This window comes from Orcinus orca, chromosome 21 (assembly GCF_937001465.1).
Source record: "Orcinus orca chromosome 21, mOrcOrc1.1, whole genome shotgun sequence".
Classification (NCBI taxonomy): domain Eukaryota; kingdom Metazoa; phylum Chordata; class Mammalia; order Artiodactyla; family Delphinidae; genus Orcinus; species Orcinus orca.
In genome coordinates, this window is record NC_064579.1 from 24545336 (window position 1) to 24571373 (window position 26038).

The 26038-nt window shown below is 47.9% G+C and overlaps 1 protein-coding gene across 2 annotated transcripts in view; it reads left to right on the top strand.

Annotated features, from left to right (window-relative positions):
- The window catches only part of DLGAP2 (DLG associated protein 2), a 724732-nt gene that overhangs the window by 663806 nt on the left and 34888 nt on the right, over positions 1 to 26038 (top strand). For both annotated transcript variants that reach the window (XM_049704257.1, XM_049704258.1), the window contains 2 exons: positions 297 to 444; positions 6096 to 6315. In XM_049704257.1, the coding sequence (XP_049560214.1) occupies positions 297 to 444; positions 6096 to 6315 (368 nt within the window). The remainder of the gene's footprint in view (positions 1 to 296; positions 445 to 6095; positions 6316 to 26038) is intronic.

Consider the following 26038-nt stretch of genomic DNA (forward strand, 5'->3'; position numbering starts at 1 on the left):
CTCTTGTGGTGTGTGAGTTACCTGTGCTTTCAGCCCTTTTTTATTCTATGTGGAGCGATCCTAACGTCACTACCTGATCATGAAAAGTCAGGCTTCAAAGCAACTTTGCACATAGGCTCCCCTATTGCTTTGGAGGAAATCGCGTCTGTGCGAGTGTCTGTCGGGCATGTTTACGTGCGGCAAAGGTGTGTCCACCGCAGGACGAAGTTTGGTAACAGCCTCCGGGCGATGCTCGCACAGGCCCTGCGGCGATGCTCACGGAAGCCTCTTCTCTTCTCTCCGTGTCTTTCCTGTAGCCAGAGCTACCTGCAAGCTGCCAGTGACGGGCCTGCCGGCCACAGCCTGGACCCCTCTGCCAACTACAGCTCCCCGAAATTCCGCTCCCGGAACCAGAGCTACATGCGGGCCGTCAGCACCCTCAGCCAGGCCAGCTGCGTCAGCCAGGTGGGGTCCCTCCGCCCTCCCACCCCGCCCTGAGTCGGCCCCTGCCAGGGCCGCGGGCCGCGAGCAGACGCACATTCCAGCCTGGAGTCATCCTGGCCTGGTTGCGCCCCCGGGAACATTATAAGGTTAATTGCGGGGGGCAGGGGCTGCATTTATGGCTCTGTCATTCTTTCTCCCACCTGCTCTGAGCCGGGGTGGCTGACTAGCTGGCCATCTTGGCCTCCGTCCCCTCCGTCCCCTCTGTGCTGAGCAGCCTCCTTCCCTGTGTCACGCCCCCCATGTGGAGGGTCTGGGTCCCACCCCGAGGGGACACGCAGGGTCTCCCAGCGCCAGCTGCCCAAGTTTGCTGGTGTTTCTGGGGACAGACACCCTCTCAGCTCCAGGAAAGCCGGCAAGGTCACACCCTCCCTTATGCTTTGAAGATGCCAGGTGGCAGGTGTGTCCAAACCTTCCCCTTGGCTCTTACTGCTTGAGCGAGACGGAGGCCCCAGATGGAAGAGGAGGACCTGCCGGGGGGCCTCGCCGCGTCCCTACAGATCTTCTCCCTCTTCCCCACTGGACTCGGCCCTCCTCACCCCTCACATCCTAGTCACCGCTTCGTACACGCCGCTGCCTGCTTCTCAGTGTGCCTATGACCCAACGTATGGCTAGTGCGATGGAATATTTTCAGTCTCGCCCTGGGATTCACAATGTGGCCATTGTCATGGGAGCGGGCAAGCTCTGGGGACGGGACAGCTACGCCCGCTCCCTGGGCGGGAAGACAAAACGGTCCCGAGGGGCTTCCCTGGTGGCGCAGTGGTTGGGAGTCCGCCTGCCGGTGCAGGAGACACGGGTTCGTGCCCTGGTCCGGGAAGATCCCACATGCCGCGGAGCGGCTGGGCCCGTGAGCCATGGCCGCTGAGCCTGCGCGTCCGGAGCCTGTGCTCCGCAACGGGAGAGGCCACAGCAGTGAGAGGCCCGTGTACCGCCAAAAAAAAAAAAAGGTCCCGAGGCCAAGGGCGTGAGTGAGGCTCTGAGCTGCTCCTGTTGCCCCCGGGGCGGCATCTGTGCTGAGGCTCCGCCTGGCCGAATCTCCTGAGGTCACGGTCCCTAGACAGTCTGCGTTTACTTCGTTTCTGCTCATCCGCCATTCGGATAATTCTGCCGATGCTCCCTTTTCCCAGGAACCCGGGAGGCTCAGGGCTGCGGCGGATGCTTTGTTGCACATCAGGACGGGTGCCGGGGCAGGGGGATGTCACGAGACCCGCACAGGGGCAGGGGGGCCCCCTGCATCCTCACTCACTGAAGGAAGGACGTTTGTCTTCCTCCGTGTCAGGTCCTGCCGTCGTCTCTTATCTTTTTCTCATCTTTGAAAAGCTGTTTCCGTGTGATCGTAGCTTCTCTCTGTCATGCATCCTTTTTTTAAAAAAATTATGGTAAAATATACATAACATAAAATTTACCATCTTAACCGCTCTTCAGTGTCCAGTTCAGTGGCATTAAGTACATTCACATTGTTGGGCAAACACTACCATCATCTGCAGAACTTTCTCATCTTCCCAAACTGACACTGTCCCCACTGAACGCTGACTCCCCTTTCCCCTCCCCCAGCCCCTGCCCCACCGTCTACTTTCTGTCTCTGTGGATCTGAGTCCTCCAGGGACCCATGAGTGAATCATACAGTATGTGTCCTTCTGTGTCTAGTTGATTTCACTTTCCCCCAGGTCCATCCATACGGTAGCCTGTTTCAGAATTTGCTTCCTTTTTAAGGTTGAATTATGTTCCATTGTGTGAATGGACCACATTGTGTTTTGTCCATCAACAGACACTTGGGTTGCTTCCCCCTCTTGGCTACTGTGAGTAACACGGCTGTGAACACGGGTGTACAAGTGTCTGTTCACGTCCCTGCTTTCAGTTCTTGCGCACGTATACCCAAAAGTGGCATTGCTGCATCAGACAGGAGTTCTAGTTTCAACCTTCTGAGGAAACTCTATATGGTCTGTCACAGCGGCTGCCCCATTTTTCACCCCTAGCAGCTGTGCACACGGTCCCAGGGCCCTCATACGCTCACCGTCATGCTTGCTCTGGAATTGTCATCCATCCTGACGCCCGAGGAGCCCGCCCCCAGCTGTATGTCGACCTCTCTGCTACCAACGGGACAGCCACCTTTCTCACCATCTTCCCAATTTTCTCTTCTTTGGTTTCTCGGTGCCCACATTCTCCAGAAGCACTTTAAGTGCTTTTCTGCGTTTATAGTTCACAAAAGAAATTGGTTGCTTCAGCCCACACTGGTTATTTACCACACTGGCTTAACGTCCTCCTGGGACATTTCCAGTGGGCCCGAGCTGTGGTTTGAGTTGCCAAGCAAAACACCCACTTTTCCAAATCTCCCTCAAGCTAGTGAACGAATCAGCTCTCAGAGAACAGGTCATTTCAGTTCCTGTCTAGACCAGTTTGAGATCCTTCTCAACTACTTGTTTGGGTGAAAAAAAAAGTCCCCTTCATTTCTAGAACCTCACTGATCAGTTTTATAGCTGGAAGCAGTGGCCGAATGGTCCTCACGGAAGTGTCCATCACTCGTTTGTGGAATGCACGTGCAAGGTTGATAGTGTCTCTTCCCGATGGAGAAGCTCCTGGGCGCAGGCGGGTTTGCAGAAAGGGAGGGATCCACCGAAATCCTGCGTCCTGGAGCTGATGGACGCTGGCAGCATGACTGTTCCTGGCTTTTTCAGGTTGTCTAATGTGGATCTTTGACGTAAATGACATAACACAATCTGAGCCTTTTTGATATAATTCCACATAAGGGAAAACTTAGATTGAAAGGAAGTTGTACTCCAGAAAATGTCATATTTCAGACCAGTGCGAGTGTTTCAGATGCATTTCCCTCACTAGGCACCCAAGGCGATCGTGGTGGGGTGTCGTCATTTGTCTTTGCCCTGAATTTGTGTGTCTCTTTCCGACGTCAGACACCCTCAGACCATTCGGGTGATGCAGTCGCCCATTAATTTTTCTCTGGTCTTTTCTGACTGAACAACCTGAAGATTCTCTTTCTTACCCTGGGCTTCGGGCCAGCAGTCCCACCTTTAAATCCCCCTCAGCACCTTCCTCCATGGGCTGTTCTCACTGGGATTTGTCCAGTGAAAGGAAAGGAGCCATTATTCTAGCTCCTGAATACTCTCAGGTAGAAGCAGGGGAGTCAGGTAGAGCATCTCAGGTAGAAGCAGGGGATTCAGGTAAAGCATCTCAGGTAGAAGCAGGGGAGTCAGGTAGAGCATCTCAGGTAGAAGCAGGGGATTCAGGTAAAGCATCTCAGGTAGAAGCAGGGGAGTCAGGTAGAGCATCTCAGGTAGAAGCAGGGGATTCAGGTAAAGCATCTCAGGTAGAAGCAGGGGAATCAGGTAGAGCATCTCAGGTAGAAGCAGGGATTCAGGTAAAGCATCTCAGGTAGAAGCAGGGGAGTCAGGTAGAGCATCTCAGGTAGAAGCAGGGATTCAGGTAGAGCATCTCAGGTAGAAGCAGGGAATTCAGGTAAAGCATCTCAGGTAGAAGCAGGGGATTCAGGTAAAGCATCTCAGGTAGAAGCAGGGGATTCAGGTAGAGCATCTCAGGTAGAAGCAGGGGAATCAGATAGAGCATCTCAGGTAGAAGCAGGGATTCAGGTAGAGCATCTCAGGTAGAAGCAGGGGAGTCAGGTAAAGCATCTCAGGTAGAAGCAGGGGAATCAGGTAAAGCATCTCAGGTAGAAGCAGGGGAGTCAGGTAGAGCATCTCAGGTAGAAGCAGGGATTCAGGTAGAGCATCTCAGGTAGAAGCAGGGGAGTCAGGTAGAGCATCTCAGGTAGAAGCAGGGATTCAGGTAGAGCATCTCAGGTAGAAGCAGGGGATTCAGGTAAAGCATCTCAGGTAGAAGCAGGGGAATCAGGTAGAGCATCTCAGGTAGAAGCAGGGGATTCAGGTAAAGCATCTCAGGTAGAAGCAGGGGAGTCAGGTAGAGCATCTCAGGTAGAAGCCAGGACACATACCCTAGTCTGCAGTTAGAGGTGGGCAGAAGGTGTCTTCCCTATTGAAGGGGAAATCTGATGCTTTTACCTGCTTTTACTCTGTGAACAATTAGAGGAAAAGGATTAATTTGGTGTTTAAAACAATACTTTTTTATTTACCTGTCAGCATAACCGGGGGGGGGGTGTTCAGGAAGTTGTGGGTGACATTTCAAGTAGTGGAATGAATGACTAATGGACGTGCTGGGCTGAGACAGTGACCAGGTCGTGGCAGCTGTAAGGACACGGCTGGCAGGGGTGACTGGGTGCTGGGGAGCAGAGGGGGTCGGAGGGCAGAGTCTGCCTGCGCAGGGAGACCAGCCCAGGTTTCCGGGCCCCTCCACGAGCCCCGTCTGTGGCCTCTGCCTGAGCCCTGATTCCACTCACACCTTCCCACGCCCCCCAGAGCCTCAGCCCTCCCGTGTCAGGGTCACCGCAAGCGTCCCCACACACGCTTCCGTGTTAACATGTACGTGCCCCCCGGGGGGTGGGCCCTAAATACAGGAGCAGTGAGGGCGGGGCCGTCCATCCAAGTCCCCTCCAGCCACGGGGCAAACACCAGCATCCAGGCCCACCCCCGCCTCTGCCCACGAACCCTGGACCTGGGAGCAGCTGCACGTCACCTGCCCAACTGGGGCTTTTCGTTCTTAAAATTCCCATCCCTCCCCCACCCCGTGCTCTTTAACCTTTCCTTAGTGTTCTGTCACTTTGTTGGGTTTCCATTTAAAACCTGTAGACTTGGCTCCTGGGAAACACACGAAGTGTTACCACCTAGAAACCTCAGAAGGCATGTCCCGCCATCAGCTGCACACATGGAGGCCCTCAGCTCACCCGACGGTCGGGCCCCTGCGTGCACACCTCCTACGACCCCTCCGCTAGCCAAAGCCTGATCATTTCTTTTTGAAATACAGTTGGAACGTTTAGGTTCCCAGGGTGACTCTCTACCTGGAAATTAAATCTCAGGCTTGAAAATAATGACTTTACCCGCGGAACCATCAAACAAAGCGCAGGCACTACCATCCCAGACTGAAGGAAACGGCATCGCCGGAGTCTAGGTGATACCCGTGCTGTGTGTACCCAGCGGCACCGTCCCGGACACGGGCCTGTGCTGCTCTCCTGGGACAAGGATGTGAGCACATTGCCAAGCTGGGCGCTAGTTTCCAGGACGCTGAGAGGAAGCAGCTGAGATAGCTTGAGCCATTTCCATGAGTGTCGCGGGTACGGCCTCCACGCCTGGGGTTGTCTGAGCTGTAAACAGTCCAGGACGCGAAGGCATCACCTGGAAACAGAGAAAGAGGGAAGACTAACGTTGTGAACAGCGTGCGAAACTCTTAAGCTCCCCGTCTCTCTTGCGCTGGTAGTAACTACCAGCCATGCTTTAAAGTTCTGCCTCGGGGTCCACAGGCTTTCAAGGACATCTTGGGAGTTGGCGGTTTTCCTTAGTGTTTTGTAAGAAATAACACAGTAAGCTGTTTCCCAAGCGTAACGATTCCCAGTGCTGATTTCACATTAATTATGCTGAAAATGGAAGATGGTAAGTGAAGGTGGGGGTGACCTGTGCTCTCTTTTCTTCTGCGACGTGGCCGTGATGACCTTGGCTGGGTCTCGCCGTCACCCGGGCTGTCGGTCGTTGCAGATGAGCGAGGCAGACGTCAATGGGCAGCTCGAGTCGGTGTGTGAATCCGTCTTCAGTGAAGTGGAGTCTCAGGCCATGGACGCCCTGGACCTCCCGGGAGGCTTCCGCACGCGGAGTCACAGTTACCTCCGAGCCATTCAAGCTGGTTACTCCCAAGACGATGAACGTATCCCCATGGTGATTCCCTCTGACGTCAGCTCAACTGCTAGACCCTCGGCAGGTAAGGCACACCCTCTGACCTTCCGGGGACACGTACAGGCATGTGCTACCTCTGTCCTGCGAGGAGTGGGTGTAAGTCACCCTGCAAATGTTTGGACACTTCCCAGTTACGCTTGTGACATGGTCCTGTTTGCAATGGTGTGTCGAAACATTTCTTTCATAGATAACCTTTCTTCTTCTTAGGATGAAATCTGTTGCTTGTCAGGGCACTTTACAATACTCAAGGAGAGTCTTCATAAAGTTTTATATAGGAAAATTTGGATGGTGATTGTGTTTCAAATACCAAAGATTAACAGATTGCAGGAAAGCCTCAGCTGACGTGCGATGACTCCTAGGGTCCTTCGGCGCGGGTCCAGCCTGAGTCTCTGTGGCCTGGTGAGGAAATCCATAACCACGATTCAGTGCCGCAGAGCAAATCGATTGTTAATGTAAATTCACTCGTCTGGGGGCTGTGCAGGTTCAAGGTCAGTTTCCTTCAGTTCTTAGGGAAAACCACGTCCACCCCTTTGAAAATTTACCACCTAAACTAAATATCACTGCACTATGGTTATTTATACAACACAGTGAATAAGCATGGCCTGGGACACCCCTAAAACAGTCAGCATCAGAGTCGTCGAGCCGTGTAGAAAGGCCGAGCCGAGCAGCCCAGGCACAAGCAGTGATGCGAAGAGCGTGAGATCTGGACCTGCGGTCGTGTGGGGTAGGGGGAACCGGGACAGTTCTGGGAAGGACTGGAGAGAAGCCGGCTCAGGTGACAGCACTGGGGACCAGAGCGGGGGAGGGCCCGTGTCACCACGCCATGGACGGAGCTGGGTGTGTCTGAAGCCAAGACAGTGAGCGCGACTTTGGGGCGACTGCGGGTAATGACAAGTGCAGGCCTCAGGCCGCTGCCGTAAACCTCTGCTGCCCCACGCAGCGCCTGTAGGTGGGACGCAAGGTGCACCAGATTCAAACCCGCTCCATCATCCCTCTAAGACCTTGGGCAGGTTAGCTTGTCAGATGCTCGGTTGTCCGTGGTGTCCAGGAGAAGTGGTAGCTCTGAGTAACTGATTAGGTCAGCCTGAGGATTAGCGAGCAGAGTGCTGTGGGCCTCGGTGATCTTTTTATATTGTCCTGTGGCCCGGGGTGGAGGTGGTGATGCCCTCCGACGGCTGAGCCCCGGGCCTTCCTTCCGAAGAAACGCCGGGAGTCACCGTGGGTGCTGTTCAGGAAGCCCGGCCCTGCGGGAGCCACGCGGGGCTGCAGGGGCGGCCATCGGGGGCTTGTGGGTGGCAGGACTGCACCCCTTGGGGACCCTGTTGTCCGTGAAGTTGGGGACCGCCCCTCGTAGGGGTGGAAAAAAATGTGGAAAATGAGCAAATTTAGGGAAGCAACGAGCCTTACCGTCCTTGCAGTTTATAAAAACACACTTAAGGGGTAATTACTGATATAGTCACCCGTATTCGCTGAGTGTCTCCTGTGAGCAAGTGACAATTAAGCTCTCCTGGCCTTCAGAAATGCTTTGAAACAATAATTACCTAGTGGGAAATGACTTTATTGTTTATAGAGCTGTCATTCCAGGGAGAATAAAAATAAAACAGGTTTCATAGAGGTAATACAAGAACCAGTGCAGAGCTCAGACTACAATTCTGATTTATGTACATATCATTTTACCAAGTACATTTTTGTATTCCCAACATGTATGCACCAAAAAAAAAACCCATAATGCTTCTCTTCAAAGTTTCTCCTGGATCTTGGCCTAGTAATGGAGTCACAGTTTCCTCAAGACTGTGGTAGAGCCAGAGAGCAGGCGTGCCTTCCAGAGTTAGGGAATGGTCTGGGAAGTAAGAGAAGAGATGGAAAACCTTAGGAGAAATATTGAGTTGCCTTGAAATAATTGAGATATCGAATTACAAGCTGCCTTTTTGAAGAAATGTAGGTGCAGATGAATCCTCAATTCCTCCCTTCCCTGTTTTACTCTAAGCATTGTAAACTGAATACTTATATTTCTTTCCTAAATAGAATTGAGATGGCATGCAACAGTAGCCTACTTAATAAGACTGAAAAATACCAAAGAAATGAGAAACCTCTGTCTGGAAAAACGTAGAAAAACAAAAGCATGCAAGTGAGCAGAATGTAAATGCCCACTTTCTATTAAAGCTGAACTTCCAGTTAGATTCAGAGTCTCCTGTCAGAGAGGCAAAAATAGGGTTTCAATGGTTTTGTGTTAAAATACTGCTTGGAAGATCATATAACATTTAATAGCTATCCTTGGTTGACGTGTGCGTATGTGTGGAGAGAGAGAGAGATTATTTTGACACATTGATTTTCTTTCATACTTCTAAAATTAGCTTTTGAAAATAATTCCCAAAAAACATTATTTGCAAAGACATTCCCAGTGATTATTTTGAAGAATAAGATTTATTTAAATGTTTCTTTTTGAGCTTGAAACATGCAAATTGGTGTTCTTTTGTTGTCTCACCTATATGAATGCAAACATGTAGTATTAATATTCTTCTAATAATAATTAAATATCAACAATATGCATGAAAGCCTCATTAAGAGCTTTAGAATATGTACTAGGCATTCTATTTTCTTTATTTTTTAAATTTTTTTATACAGCAGGTTCTTATTAGTTATCTATTTTATACATATTAGTGTATACATGTCAATCCCAATCTCCCAATTCATCCCACCACCACCATACCCCTGCCACTTTTCCCCCTTGGTGTCCATACATTTGTTCTCTACATCTGTGTCTCTATTTCTACCTTGCAAACTGGTTCATCTGTACCATTTTTTTAGATTCCACATATATGCATTAATATATGATATTTATTTTTCTCTTTCTGACTTACTTCACTCTGTATGACAGACTCTAGGTCCATCCACGTCTCTACAAATGACCCAATTTCGTTCCTTTTTATGGCTGAGTAATATTCCATTGTATATATGTACCACATCTTCTTTATCCATTCGTCTGTCGATGGGCATTTAGGTTGCTTCCATGACCTGGCTATTGCAAATCGTGCTGCAATGAACATTGGGGGGCGCATGTGTCTTTTTGAATTATGGTTTTCTCAGGGTATATACCCCGTAGTGGGATTGCTGGGTCATGTGGTTGCTCTATTTTTAGTTTTTTAAGGAACCTCCATACTGTTCTCCATAGTGGCTGTGTCAATCTACATTCCCACCAACAGTGCAAGAGGGTTCCCTTTCCTCCACACCCTCTCCAGCGTTTGTTGTTTGTAGATCTTCTGATGCTAGGCATTCTATTTTCAATCCTGCCAGGTTCATGCTGCTAATAAATGTTTTTCTTGTTTGGGGGGCTTGAGTTCACCGGTTTTTCCCTCAACTCTTCAAGGCGGTGGTGATTCAGCTGAAACAGACGCTTGCAATCTAATCTCCAGGGAGCTGAAATAGGACCAGAATCCACTGCTCAGCCCTGGGACCTGCAACCGTGGGCGTATCTCCATCCCACTATTTCTCTTGTTACGAAAAAACCCACTTACTGATTAGGGCCCTCTCGCTAAATGAAGTGGCTTTGAAAACATCTACTTTCATTTCACACATGGTTTCTTTCTCATCTGTGAAATGATTTATCAGATAGATTTACTCGTCTAAATATGCATTTCACCCGATTTTCCTAGGGAGAGAAGGTTATTGATATCATGGAGGAAAATTCTATAAAATTAGATTATACTGATTTTTCTCTGGGTCAAAAATTGTCTCAGCATATGTCAGAACTGATTCCAGAAGTCGTTACAAGGAAGGGAAAATCCATTCAAAGCACGACAGAGGAAACAGCCATAAACCTTGTTTTATTTGGTTGTTTATGTTTCTATGGTACCTTGTCCCTGAAGCACACATCATGATTTCCAGTTCCCAAGACAGTCTCCATCGTGTGCAGTCAGGCACCTTCCTAAGCTCTGGCCACGTGACTCCAGCCTGTTCCCCCATGACGTCCCCTCCAACTCCCACCCTCCTTCCTTCCTCGAGCCAGGACCCTTGGGGATTCCATGGGGCCATCACGACAGCAGGAGTGATCAGTCACTATAAGAAATAACTGTTTAACTTGTGGAGAAGTGAACCAGTCAGATTTAACATTTAACATCCTACGCCCTGAATAATCAGTGATTCAATAAATGAATTCATGCTTGCATAAAGAAACGGATGGATGAATGAATCATTCAGCTAGATTTTAGGATCCTGCAGAGATCCAAGTGCTGTGGGGCCGACCCCTCAGACCCCCCAGGCAGCCCGCCCCCTGCACCTGCATCCCCCTCTTTGCTGCGCACCTGGCCGTGCTTACCTGGAGCTCTGCTTAGCCCTCCAGCTGGTCCCCTAAGTGCCTTCTCACCCACCCTCCACCCAACTTTCTGAAAATTCATCCTTGTCCAGCACTGCCCACCTGGTACCCCCATGGTTTCGTGGTTTCCATGAGCCGAGGTGACAGTGTCTGCACTCAGTGTGTGACCTGGATGACCTGGCCCGGCCCTCAGCTGCCCTCTCACCCCCTCGCCTGGCAGTCACCCCTCCTCACAGTCTCTCACTTCTGGGCTTTGGCATATCCTATTTGCTGAGACCAGAATTTGCTTTTTCGGATTTTTTTTTTTTTTTTTTGCCTAATTCTTAGCTATGCTTTCAGAGTCAACCCAGGAATCATTTCCTCCAGGAAGCCTTCACTGATTTGCTCTTCATCTAATTCCTTCCCTCCTATCCCCCTATCAGATGCGTTCCAACAAAAGTACATATTTACTAAAACAAAAAAATCCTAACTTTCATTTATGTTTAAAATGTACTGGGAATTCCCTGGCAGTCCAGTGGTTAGGACTCCACACTTTCACTGACGAGGGCCCGGGTTCAATGCCTGGTCGGGGAACTAAGATCCCACAAACCGTGAGCTTGGCCACAAAAAAATTAAAAATTAAAAAAATGTACTTTCCTTTTAAAGATATAGAGATATGAGATGGCAAAACATTTAGGCTACGGTAGCAAATTATATTCACTATTTGCGTATACTTACATCCTCACATAAATATGTTTAGAAAGCATCGATACTATGGCTTTTATTTCTTACAATATGTTAGTTAAAAAGCAAGTTATTTAAATTCACAAAATTATAAAATATTAAATTAAAGCAAGTTATTAAAGCAAGTTATTTAAATTCACAAAATTATAAAATATTCTAAGAACTTTGAAAAGAAAATAATTTTGCTCTCAGGAAGAAAGAGTGTAGCAATGCTTTTCAACCAAATCACTCGCCGTCAGGATTTAGTTTTCTTGCGATGAGGTAGAAAAGAATTAACATTGGAAATCAGAGAAATGTGTCCATAAAGTCCTGTATGTACACAGAGTTTATTGATTATCTGGACTTAATAATTTTCCATACATTATCTTTAAAATGCACTAAAAAATATAATGCACTTGTTACTTTTGCAACTTCAGATTTTTCTTCTTTGCTTATGGTTTCCAAGAAACACTTTGACAATTTAATGTGGTGTATTTGGACTTACACAAAATGGTTTCCTGTTAGGTATTTCTATTTTCTGGAGAATTCGCCTTTAAGAAAAATTATCCTTTGAAGCATCGTTCAGAAAGGGAAGAGGAGACTGCCTGAAGCCTGTTTGTCTTATGCTATCACTGTCTTTCCCATTCTGTTTGCCAGTGGTTGGTTGATGTTTGCTTTGGACTAGTGGTTGAGGACTAAGGCGTTTCCAACTGAGGAACGTTGGAAAATTCTGTGTGTGATACCGGTGATGGTTAAGCTTATGTGTCAACTTGCCAGGCTTGCATGTTTAGTCAAACGTTATTCCGGGTGTTTCCGTGAGGGTGTTTCTTTGACAAGTTAACTTTTGAGTGAATAGACTGAGTGAAGCAGATTGCCCTCCCTAATGTGGGTGGGCCGTGCCCAATCAGTTGAAGGCCTGAACAGAACAAAAAGCTGACCTTCCCCGGAGTAGGAGAGGATTCCCCCTGCCCGACTGTAGGAAATCTGCTTTTTCCTACCTTAGAACTTGAACTGAAACATCAGCTTTTCCTGGGTCTTGGGCCTGCCGGCCTTCGGACTTTAACTTACCCATCCGCTGTCTCTCCCAGCTGGCTGACAGGCCCCCCAGACCTCCGGTCCTGACAGCCCCCATAGTCACATGAGCCGATTCCTCACAATAAACCTCTTTCTCTACGTATGGATGCATTCTCTTGGTCTGTTTCTCTGGACAGACGTGACTAATACGGTATCTCCAAAGAATATTTCTTCAGGTTCTGTATTTTAAACGGTCAGAGTATTTACACAGAGAATTTTCACCAGCAGGCCTTCTCTCTCTCTGGCAAAAACCTGGACTTTAACGAGATGGATAAGAATCTTTTGTCCTTGTGGCTGGGGGGACGGGGCAGGGGGAGGGTTCATTAAGATGAAAGGTGTTTTCACAGATGTTGATAAGCTACGTTTGAAAATGATCAATCAGGTAGATCTAAAAGTATGAAAACACTATTCGTTTCAGAAAGCCGGCGGTTACCGACAATCACGTGACAGGTTTTAGGCACGTCCAGGGAGCTGGCCTACAGGACAGTGTGCTCCCTGTGGACATGCGTGGCCCAGGCTCACAGCCAAGGCAGCAAATGCTACCTTCTGGGGGCCACACCCTCCCCTGGGGCCCGGGGACATCAGAGAAAAGAAGTCCCATTTGGCGGTTCAGGTGAGTCCCTGAGAGTGTCCCCGCTGCCGGGACTGGGTTGGCACTGGATGGGTGACTCGTGAACCAGGGCTGTCAGCGTGCCTGAGCCGGAGGGCAAGTGAAATTCTGGTCTAGGAAGAGAACCGAGGGTGGCAGCCAGAGAAGCCAGTGTCCATCACCATAAAGGAGGGAGTGAGAGGCCCAGCATCAGAAGCAACCAAGAGACAGTCAACTGGCTGAGGGAGGGCCCAGGACTCAGCAGAAACAGAGCTGCAGGGCCCGGAGCTCATCCTGACTGCTGGGTTAAGGGCATGTAGTTCCAGGGAGAAGGTTCCCATCCTCACCTGGCGGGTCTGCAGCTGACGCCCTGCAGGAAACTGTAACAAGGAAGCTGGCAGCAGTCTCCCCACAGAGGCCACGGGCTCCAGAATTGAGGTCCCCAACCTGGAATCCATGGGCCCCTGGGGGTCCCTAATATAGCCAGGAATTCGGGGCCACATGAACTGAGCTGGGATAAAAAGCGGATCTTTATTTTTTCTGACGTCTAACTGTAACTCACAATGCCCTGGGTGAGGAATGCTATGGAACACGCTCACGTCAGCAGTGCGTCTGCCTCAGAGCGCGGGAGTGTCAGTTCAGAGTCGCCCTACGATTCCTGCAGGGATCTTGAAAACACCGTTTACGCTCATCAGGCTTTGAAATTACAGTAGTTATTAGTCCCGTTGCCGGATCTCATCATGTACTGCATTAATGGATAGGAACATATCACAGACATTTTTAACATTTTGATGATTATATTTTATGTAACTTTTTAATCCTCTGCATTTTAGTTTTTGAATCTAAAACGTTGTCTTGAGAAGGAGGGTGTCGGCCTGACCGAGCTGCTGACGGGTCACAGCCCAGCGGCAGGTGTCACAGCAGGATTTCTCTGCTCGAGTAGTGCAGTTTTCAGTGTTTGCAGTATTGGGTTTCCTTATAGATAATCGACATCAGAAATTATTTTACCTCTTACTGTTGACTGTCTTTCCTCCACTGCCACGAGAGCAGGCACCTTTAGGGGCTGTTAAACACTGTATCAGAAACTTCTAGAGCAGGGACTGGAGTTTACCACCCACGAGTGTTCAGTTTGCATCAAAGGACACAGTACACAACAGGGGGACGGTATGCATCCAGAGAGGCCCAGGGTTTCTTTGTCCTCTCACTGCTGGTCACACAGAACATGCCTTCTGATAGCAGCAGCAGCATGTGTGCAAACACCGCAGGGCGAGGAGGCCCAAGGTGTGCTCGGGGTGGGGTCTTTTGTGGTGCGCTGGCCACACAGGCACCTGCAGCTACATGACCAGTCTTACCCCACCAGGCTCTGGTGAAAGCAGCTGGAGATCACAAATGCCGCTGTCACTACTAAGCAAGGCTGTTACTCACAGGCTGTCACATCCTGCCCAAGACAGTGCACAAACCCATGGTTCTGGGGCGTCGTTGATCTTTGGTTACTGTATTGCCTAGTATTAGCCAAGGTCAGGACCACACTTGGGCACTTCGGGATTTGCTGCAGCTGAGTTTCGATTTGCCCAGTCTCCTGCTCTGTACACCTGGGCTGTACAGGACTCAGTAAATATTTGTTGAATGTAAGAATGGTTGACTTGAGAAGTTACAGTGTATGAAATATTTAAATCTATTTACACTAACAGTTTGCACTCACTTAATATTTAAAATTCAGTATTTAAACTCCCCCTCTGCTAAGCCCTTCGCTCAGACCTCCCGTTCCGCTTTTTCTCTCGATGTTTTTCTTTGGACGGTACCAACTCATGGTACCCACCAACTTCTTTATCAGATATTCAGTGTGACATGTGAGTGGATCACCTACGACTTAGCTGTGCAAGAAATAACACAGTAGTTTATTTTCTTTAAATCAGTTCAATACCAATTCTGAGTGTCCCACCCCTCCTGCCTGATATCCAGCCTTGGTCATTTTGGGTGAACCCAGGGCATTACAAGGCCAGGACTCCCACGTGGCATCAAGGCATCTGGAGGCCCCCGGTCACGGACACCCGCTGCCCTAAGGTCTCCGTGTCCCTTTCCGCGTGGCCTCAGGGTTCTTGGGCCTCCACTGCATGGTCGGGACTCAGCTTCTCAGAGACGCACAGGTTCTCCTCCTGCCGCCATTCTCTGCAGAACTCTGCTCTCTGCCCTCTCCCCGCTGACCCCTGGGCAACCTCTGTTGAGTCTAGGATTTTACCAAAGTCAAGACAAGGTTAAGCTGAAGTTACCTTCCGCCAACAAAATCTTTGCAGAGAGGGACCCCAGAGCTGCTTGCAACGGGAAGGATTGTGGGAAAAAACATACAAATAATATCCCGAAATTTTATCCTGCGATGTAGGTCAAGTGCAGAGGTTTTCCCAGAATGGCAGCAACCCGTGCCTGTTAATTACTCCTCAGATGACATCTGAGAACTTCTGAAAAGAGGTCCTTAGTGGCCCACTAATTGCAAAATCATTTCAGGTGATCCTTCCAATTTTGATGTTGATTCCCTGAAAAGGTAAGAATTATTCAGGCATAGAAACTGAATTGGAGGGAACTGCCTTTCTCTAACATTGAGGATGTCCAAAAGCCAAATACACATAGCTCAAAATATTTTTTAAGTGATGAAAAAATTCCACCGCTAACTTCCTTTTGCCTTTACAAAGATACTGGAGCTGTTCAGAACTCGACCTTATAGTTAGTGCTGCCTGGTTATCATTTATTTTCAGTAGAGGTGTTAGGCCAAAACAATTCGTTTAGGCCATTTTAACATTCCCAGGTTTGGAGGAAGAGATTGAATGAGATTGAGGTTAATCTTTCAACCCCTTTTCAGAAGCCAAGAAAAGTAGAATGCTACACACATATACATGGTGGGCTTGGTTTATGGTTTTAGGGATTTGGGTTATATCTGCCTGGATTCCTTTCAGATGACAGACAGGTGACAGTGAAACATTGTAAGGAAATAGTTCTATGGACCATAGGAAACACATATTCATATGTGTCAAGCATTCCTTTATAAAATAAATAATTACATTGGATTTATTTCATCCTAACATAGCCACTAAGATGCAGAGCCATGCTGTGCTTTTTAAACACAAATAATGGGAGAGCTTTGAAATTCCCAGCGGATTTATCGTAAAGAACATTTATACTTCTGTTTATCGGTTTATTACTTTTTGGAAGCCAAGAAGGAGAGGGATAAGGAAGAATGAACTGATTGATCGTATCCAGTGTTACCATGAGTGTAAGACATAAGAAGGGAAAGGTTCGCCAGCTAAGGAACAGTGCTCGTTTCTGGCATGAACAGGTGTAGGTCCGCTGAATTCCTGGAGAAAAACCCATACGGCAAATATGGGGCAAGGCCACCTTTCCAGTTCTTTAAATTGTCTGTGTGTGCTGTGATCGCTTTCTCTAATGGACAGTTGGTGTTTTCTTTATCAGTTTATGGATTTATAGCAGGTCTTTCCTGCACTGCCATTTTGATCAGTCACACAATCAACGGAATCAAATCCACAGATTTTTATTTTGTCTAATGTCTCTAAAGTACTAAAGAGATGCTTCATGAAATGAAGGGAAACAGAATTTGCAATAGATTTAGAAGCTCTGGACACTCTGCAAATAGATAATCACCGTGCTCAAATTTTCTCTGCTAATACTTGGTAGTTAACATTTGATCCCTATGGTGAGTTATTACAAAGTGGGCTATGATTCACGAAATGCTCAACGTTCTCTTCTCTTCCGAATATTTACGGCATGGACTTAGATCCTAACTGTGGGACAGAGAAGTCTCCTCCCACATACTCTTTCCTGCAGACTGAGGCTTCCCTCACTGTGAGGGAATTTTCTGAAAGGCTTGTACTAGGTGGCAGACGGTGGCAAAAGGAAATGAGTTACTTTGGCACTTGGGGTTATTGAAGAGGCAGGTGCCGTGTGCTTCTCAAAGGATGCTCAGAGCCTACATCTGCATCCCTTGTATGTAGATGACAGGAGCATGGGGACAGAGTCTCTGAAGCAGAGATACTTGGGAAAGGACAGATGCAGGCTCCATTGCTATTGCTCCAAGTCTAGGTCTCCGTACCTACTTCCGCCAAGAAAACCCCCATCAGCATAATTCTGGCATCACACGGCAAGCATCTGGGGAGCAGTGCTAACAGAGAAACCCATTCACTCTCTCAAACCTACAACCCAAGGTCCAGGTGCTGAAGCCAATAGGATTGACAGGTGTCCTGCGTGGCTGAAACGGGGAACCCACTAGGTTCCATGTGTTCAGTGGGCAGCCCTGAGGCTGGCAGAAATGAGCGAGACCTGTCACAGCAGCAGGAAGGTCCCCTGGGAGTCCAGAGTCCTCAGCGTCAAGCCGAGAGCGTCTTCCAGCTCAGCTCAGCTCAGCTTTTGTTCAGCGACCCCAGCTGTCCTGGTCCTCAGTCAGGCGTCAGCTCCATCGTCAGGGAGGCCCAAAGCCCCAGGGTGCCCAGAGGGTGGAGGCCACAGAGGCAGCTGTGGGCAACTGGACCTCCCTCCCTCCCGAGGATGGTCTGCATGGCCCTTCAGCTCCTGCCTGCAGTGCTCGGCCACCAGACGCCTCACACGCAGCCCTGATGTCTTTGTTCACTGCGCGAATCCGCAGAACCACCGGGGCAGGTGGAGTCTTCTCCCCGCTGAGAGTTAGACGCAGGAAAATGCCTGATGGACTGGGCACCTTCCAGGCTGCAGAAAAGCTTCTGTGTCTAGTCTCAGTCTGGATTTGTGCTCATCAGAGCCAAATATGAAAGGTTAAGGAGAAGAAAGATGGATGCCGTCCTGCAGGTGTGGACGCCCACGGCAAGCCCCGCCCACACTCCAGGCACCTAGAGGCCCTGCCCGTGACTGGAGACCAGGGAGTTCCTTTTCTGAAGCCCCATTTGAATGATTCCTCTTTTCCCTTCAGTTAAGCTTGGCGTTTTTTTCTAGTCATGCATTCATTAACATGTAGGTGTGGAATTTAGAGATGTTTGTGTTTCTCTCTCTCCTTTAAGAAAATAATTCCATGAACCTGGTGCTAACTGAATATTAAACTAGAAAAGTCAATTGGGTTTTATACACATCGTGGTACTTTTCACAAACATGTCATGAAGTTGCACTTGGAGTCTGTCACCTCGAGCATCCTGTGTGTTTTAATGATGCGTCTGGCTCAGCGTCTCCTCTCCCGGGACAAAAGACCAGGAAAGCCAGGATTTCCTCACTCTTGGGTCCCCATGGCCTGGAATGTGCTAAACACTGAAGAAGTAGTTGCTGAGTTTTTAATGAAAACAATGAACAAACGGGTTAATTAGTAAGGGATGTTTTTCTCTCTGAGCTGCCCTCAGGTGGTAGCGCTGTTCCCGGTGCAGGTGGTTTTCACTCTGTGATTGATGTTACGAGTTTAGAGCTGAGAATAAAACTTTTCATGTGACGTTGACAGCACACTGCAGTCACCAGCAAACATGCAGGGACGCGTGGATCAGCAAACCAGCCCTTTGTGGGGACTCATTTAGAACCTCTTTGTGCTTCGTTACAGACTCTGCGTCATCTGTTTTCCAGCTCCAGGTGTCAGGGCCAGGTTTTCTTTTTAATAAAGAATATGGTGGGAGGTGGAGCCCAGGAATGGCAGGCAGCTGGCAGACCGACACGTTGCCAGCAGTGTCTGAAAAGCACAGTAAATGGCCACTTTGGTCCATGTCTCATCTCCTCCCTGTTTTATCTCAGGGCCGGGCTCGGGGATGACTCACTGTGCAGTCTCCATGCCAACCTCTCCTCTCAATGCACCCTCTCCTGCAGACCAGGGAGGGACACGATTTCCTGGAGATCGGAGGCTGCAGTGAGCCCTTCACGCTGTTAGAGGCCCCTGGTTTTCAGGGTCCCATTATTAATGGGGAATTCAGAGCAGATATAGTTCCATGGCCAGGACGAAGCAGGAGTTCACAGACACATTGTGTTTGCACAGTATTTGTCCTTGTGCTGGGTCTGCGAGCTTTGTAAGGGAGTTGGATCAATCGTTTGCAGAAGGTGAGCGGGGCCTGGAGCCCCATGGCCGCTGACGGCGGTGCCAGGATAGGGCCAGGGTCTCACTGCGTCCAGGCAGAGCCGCTACACCCCATCCCACGCCCCTAGTGGCCGCCAGCATCCTGGCCGCACGAACTGTTCGTGCTCAAACTGTTAGTGGTTACTGATTCAAGCAGGCCCAGAAAGGTCACCGGGAAGCCCCCAGCCGGGAGCTCTGATTTATTGGCACAGCTGACTGCTTGATCTCAACACGGCACACACAGAAGGTGCCTCTGGCGCTTGTCCTGTGCGTCAGGATCGATGACTGTGTATCTGTTTCTACTGCAGTCACCTTGCGATTGTGACTGTGTTGTCCGTATTAGAGGTTTGGGGGGTCTTCCAACCTGCTTATGGAACTTTCCGGGAGAAGTAGACAATATTCAGGATGTATTCGTTAGACGCTGCGCATCAGTAGGTGTCAGTAGCTCAGAAGTTATGGGTTGATTTTACCCTTGCAAGTAACATCAGCTTTATCATTTTATTTATTTTTTCGTTGGAAGGTCGTTTTCTTTCCTTGAGTCAAGAGACAGTAGTGTAGTAACTCTGGATACTTTAACTCCAGTGGGTCACAGCTACGTACTCCTTATTTGCCATGAGCAGACATGAAAATCGATGATTTCACCATCAAACAAAACCCCACCCAAGAATGACCCCCTCCCACATCTTGGTGGTAAAAATACAATTCTGGCACAACTTTAATGTAGACTTTATTCACGATTAAACGTCCCAAGTGAAACAAAGAGCAGCCCACATGTTGCTTGTGAGGACAGGACAGCGCCTTCCACTACTTGATCTGCAAATTCTCCACGAACGGATTGACCCAAGTCACCCAGTTGTGTCCCTGCGATGGGTCTGTCAGCTTTTCCACTGAAATAAATCATTCTTTTCAAAAAATGTTTTCATCTAAGTTTAAAGCCTCCCATTCTCAAAAGATGCGGAACACAGTTGTGTCACACTGGACACTTGATTTGGGTGGGGCGGGGGAGAGACACCCTCTGCTGCCTGTACGTTTTCATCATTTTGTCTTGTTATCTGATCTCTGTAAGCTCAGCGCTTACCGTCATTATAATCAATTCCCTGTTGTGTTATCGTTTTGTTGACTGCCTGGGCCCTTGAACACTCAGAATTCTGTACTTAGAAACTTATCTGATTCTTCACATCCTTAAAAGTTGGCTCATTCTCAGTTTTTTTTTCAGAAAATCCAAGTTCTTCTTGTGCAAAGTGAGTTTTAAATATTTAAAATGAAAACAGGAAGTGTCTCAAACCGTGAAACAGCTGTCATCACTTCATTTTACTGTCTGCAAGATGTTAGATGCTGGTTAGACTATAATTTCTTGCTAATTAACACATCCGAGGTAGATGTCTGTGCCACCAGCCCATCAATGTTGCCCCAGAACTTGGGGGACCCAGACAAGTTTCTGTAACTTTAGGGAAATCACTGTGTGCACGGTGGTGGGATAAGACTTCTGTGTCCTGTTTGATTTACACTTATGTTTTGAGACTGACATTAATTAAAGTGTCAAAATAGCTTTAATCTTTTATGTCGAATCTTTGCCTTTGGTTTGGTTTCTCCAATATCCAAAGTCTCATTAGACATTCATGGCCTTGATGACTGTAATTCCTTTTATGCTGTTATCTTTGAAGTTCTAATTAAGAGTGCAGTGAATTTAAGTGTCGCTGTTACATTCAAATAGAACGGCGATGCCTGACTTTCGAAAAATATTTTATCTTGATTACGTATTTATATGACAGAATGCTAATTTTTAAATTTCCTTTTTGGCTTGCAAATGACTTGTAAGGACTGAATTCAGAAATGTGTCCAGAATTCCAGGTGTGGAGGGATAACTGGGCACGCATTTAAAGTAACGATGTATTCACATTTGAGATTACTCAGAGCCATGTGGAAGTATAGACTGAGCAGCAGTGTATTTCATCCCATTCAAGTTAGTTTACCTCCAATAAGATGTGTTTCTCCAAATTCTCCTTCGGTAGATTTGCTAACCCAACACTTTGAAGACCTAAAGGGAAGTCCTTATGACCGATGTCCTCTGCTTTATGTCATCTGTTGAACAGATGGGGGCTGCTCATACTGATTCAACTTTGCCTGGAGAAAACCTCTAGACCAGCACCGTCCAGCAATGAGAATGTTCTCTGGCCTCTGTCCAGTACTGTCCCCATTGGCTGTTCGTGACTATTGAGCAGTTGAAATGCAGCTCAAATGCGGAGGAACTGATGTTTAAGTGGAGCTGAGATGTTTAGATATTTCAGAAGTTTAGGTCATTTAAACTTGGCTCCGGGCTATGCTATTGGACAAAGCCGTCTGGAACGCGGCCCTTCTCACACAATCAGGATAAATCATCTACGAGGTTTTGGGCACAGTTCACCTGGCCAGCAGGGTCAGCAGCTGCAGCCTCTCCCCATCTGCCCAGCTCACACCCTTCTGACCAGGGCTTTGAGCCATTTCTTCAGAAAGGGTCCCAATGAGATTAACTCAGTCCCGCATATATATACCGCATATATCTGGGAAAGTACGGTTTTCACCTGCCTCTGCCGTGGTTCTCATTCTGCTCTAACAGGGAAGAGAAACATGTCCCTTAAGTATCACTACTATTGGTTTAGTACAATTTTCATAGAAATCTCCCTAAAATGTATTATATGCATGGCTCCTTCCATCTTAAATAGTGTAATTAACCTTTTCTTGGTGGCGCAAAGTCTCACATTGGTATCAGTAGACTCAGGAGAGAAGGCACATCACAGAGCCGCTGCTTTCTGTCACCCCCATTATTTTCAGGGTGAGTCTCACCAACTCATCTGATCCCCAAGACATAAGCAGAGTCCAGACTAACTCAGGAAATGGATTAAAACACAAGTGCCTTTTAATCTCTCTCCCTAGAATCAGGAAGCCACTTGAAAATCTCCAGGGATTTTCACAGCATTGGACACATGGTGAAAGAAATCGATGACAGGCTTTTAAACCCAAAAGAATGTTCCTGCCTGGACTCAATTAAAAAATAAAAATAGAGTAGTCAGGCCGTCAGACACCTAAAGATGTTAAGTAATCATTTCATTTTTTACTTTAAAATTTATCTTTGATCACTTTTATTGAAACAAATCTTGGGATGTTTCGAAATCTCTCTGTTGATTCATCTGCTTTTTGAAGCTGTATACACTTTGACAGAATTACATTGCTAAGTTAAAATTAAAATTTTCATTCGTATATAATGTTTGTCTGACCTACATGTAGAAAATGATAGATGATACAGCCTGTAACTAACAATGAGCTCACTCATTATTACCTAAACTGTTCAACTGAATAATCGAATATTTTTCTTGAATGTGTAAAACGTTACCTGTCATGGTTTATTTTAATCCGTGGCAGCAAATTAACATGCTCAAATGAGCATTTTTTGTCCTTTCTTTACTATATTTCCCAGCTTCTAATTCTAATTCTAAGGAGGCGTTTAAGAATATACAATTCTACTCCGTGAGATTATAGGTACCGACATGTATTTGTCAAAAGAATGGACTTATGAATGAGTACCTTGATATACTTTATTTTTCAAAAATTCTGTCACAGTGTTATTTTACTAATCTAAAGTAGTTCGTATACGTTAATTTTTATTTACCCAAGGCTGACAACTGACACTTAATTTTTAAATTATCCAATTCAAAAGCATACAGTTGACCAAGAATATAAAAGTGTTGCATTGTCAGCAGTAAACAGCCTCATTCAAAGTCACACGAGGGATCACATCGTGTGCATATAGGGCCTGAGAGGGTGGCAAAAGGGACATTCAAAATGTGTGTTAAACGCCTGTCTTATGTCTGAAACTACAAATCCTGTTTGGACTTCTGTACTAACGTGTACTAATGGATCTGATATCTGGGTGCCTGGAAATTTTTATGTGTGTTTTCTGAATGTGTTTCTTTAACTTGTGTAAATTTACTCTCAAAACATTAGGTAGCACCTACTTATTTCATTATAAATGTACGTGTTGGATTTTCACTGGAGCCATTTCAAGGGGAATCAAGTGACAAGTGATAAATACATTCAGGGGCTTAAAACTGTCTCACCCTTGCACATACTTCCCCCATCGGGAAGATGGTGACTGGATCCCAGAGGGTGGGAAATCCTCACGTGTTCAGCCAGAACGTTCCCTGGGCCACTTAGCTAAACGTCGGCCCACATGTCTTCAGGGGAGCCCCACGTTCTGGGGGGACGTCACGTGGTCGTCCCCTGGAACAGCTCGTGGAAGCGTGGCAGCCCTGGAACTCCACAGCCAGTGGTGCAAACCAGCCGGCAAGGCTGCCGGGACCCGAGTCTACACTGCCTACCTGAGGACAGCTGCCTCAGAGGATGGCGGGGGATTCGATGCAGGGGTCCCATCCAGAATACCCCAGGGATTAGAGCAGGCTGAGCCGGGTCGAGGTCAGGGAAGGGAGGAAGGAGTCTCTCTAGTCGGCAGCTGCGGGGGCGTTGGGTCCCGTCCTGCCGCTGACTCTCTGGCTGCCCTCAGGAAAATGTTTAAAGATACTGGAACCTCCGTTTTCTCATCTGGGAAATGGAAGAACAAGTGCTATCAACGGCAAGGTTGTTCTGCAGCTTCCATGAGGCTGAAGGATGGAGAGCTCAGATGGCCACAGAGACGCTCTCCCAGTTGTAGCCGTGCCCTTGGGTGTGCTCCTGGCGGGGTGCACACTGATTGTTCTTCCCCGAGACTGTGTCTCATGAACACCCCTACGGTGACCTGGTAACAGCCTCCGAAGAAATGAGGTGGCGCCGGGTGCTGGTTGCTGTTGGTGTTTGTCTTTCTATCCATTGGGGGAGGAGCCATGAGCAGCTGTAAGCGACCTCCGCTGTCAGGGCCGCCCTCCCCGAGACCGCGCTCCGCGGCCCCTGCGTGAGCTTTGTTCCCCATCATCCTCGCGACAGCAGATAAGTGACGTTGTGGCTGCTTCCCTTTTACAGAGGAGCAAACTGAGGCTGAGAGAAGGCAGCTTCTCCCAGATCACACGCACGCTTACATCACTTTATGTCTGAAGCAAGGAAGATTTACTGTAGCTCTAAAAGAACCAGAATGGAAATATGGGAGATTTCCCTTTCTTTTTTAAAAATTTATTTATTTTTTATGGAAGTATAATTAATTTACAATGTTGTGTTAGTTTCATGTGTACAGCAGAGTGATTCAGATAATATATACATATATATATTCATTTTCATATTCTTTTCCATTATAGTTTATTACAAGATATTGAATATAGTTCCCTGTGCTATACAGTAGGACCTGTTGTTTATCTAGTTTATATAGAGTAGTGTGTATCTGCTAATCCCAAACTCCTAATCTATCCCTTCCCCTTTGTTAACCATGAGTTTGTTTTCTATGTCTGGCTCTGTTTTTGTTTTGTAAATAAGTTCACGGTATCATATTTTAGATTCCATGTATAAGTGATACCATATGACATTAGTCTTTCTCTGTCTGGCTTACTTCATTTAGCATGATAATCTCTAGGTGGCAAGATTTCATTGTTTTTTATGGCTGAGTAATATTCCATTGTATGTATGTACCACATCTTTACCCATTCCTCTGTCGATGGGCATTTAGGTTGTTTCCCTGTCCTGGCTCCGGACATAGGGATGCGTGTATCTTTTCAAATTAGAGCTTTTGTCTTTTCTGGGTATATGTCCAGCAGTGGGATTGCAGGATCATATGGTAGCTCTATTTTTAGTTTTTAAGGAACCTCCACACTGTTCTCCATAGTGACTGCACCAGTTGACATTCCCACCAACAGTGCAGGCGGGTTCCCTGTTCTCCACGCGCTCTCCAGCCGGTGACTTTCGTGCCCACGGGGAAGAAGCTGCAAACTCCAAGCTCCGGAGTCAGCGCATCCACAGGTTGACGGCGTGTTTGGTTTTTTCTTTTTTACCATCTTTATTGGAGTAGAATTTCTTTGCAATGGTGTGTTAGTTTCTGCTGTACAACAAAGTGAATCAGCTATACGTATACATATGTCCCCATATCCCCTCCCTCTGGCGTCTCCCTCCCACCCTCCCTATCCCACCCCTCTAGGTGGTCACAGAGCACCGAGCTGATCTCCCTGTGCTATGCGGCTGCTTCCCACTAGCTATCGATTTTACGTTTGGTAGTGTATATACGTCCATGCCACTCTTTCACGTCGTCCCAGCTTACCCTTCCCCCTCCCCGTGTCTCAAGTCCATTCTCTATGTCTGTGACAGCATGTTTTTATAAAACATTCACCAGTTAACGTTCTTGAAGAGGCAGGTATTCTTTGCTTTGCAGTTTTCCTCTCTTGGAGCAGTTCCTTAGCCTGGTGATGGGGCCGGGCTCCCTGACTCCTAGGACCTTGTGTCCTAGTGACCTGGGCCCCATGGGAACGATGCTGGGCTTTCAGCAAGCCCGTTCAGTCCTGGGTGTGCTCTGAGGGGGGCCTGGCAGGGCCGCGACGGTAGGTGTGCGAGGGAGGTTAAAAGGCTGCGTCGAGCAGGTCTGGCGGTCCCGAGGCTTTGCAGGCTGTAGAGGACAGGACAGAGGGCGGGACCAGGGCAGGAGGGACCGCAGGGTCGGTGGTGGATGCCTTGTGATTGACTGAACCCGGATGGACAGAGGTCTCCTTAAACCAAACTGTTTTAGCCACTAGGACAGCACAGGAGGACAGGCCTGCTGAGGATGTTGAAGGTGCCCTTAAGAAGCGGACTTGAGGCACAAGGACCCTGGGGTGTGGATGACGTTCCGGGGGAAACAGGAAGAGCCGCTCGCAGCCCCACGTCCGGGAGGGCCACTTCCTTCGGCTGGCGACACAGCCTCCGGACTCGGGCTTATTTAGAACAGCAGCTAGTGGTAGGTGCTGGAGGTTGGGAGCCTTTCCTTAAACACCGGAATCTCCCACAGTGAAGCCCTGAATAAAGTCAGCTTTCCACAGTTTTCCTCTAGAGCTTGGTGAGTGTCTTTAAAGAGAATGCTTTTAGAGGTT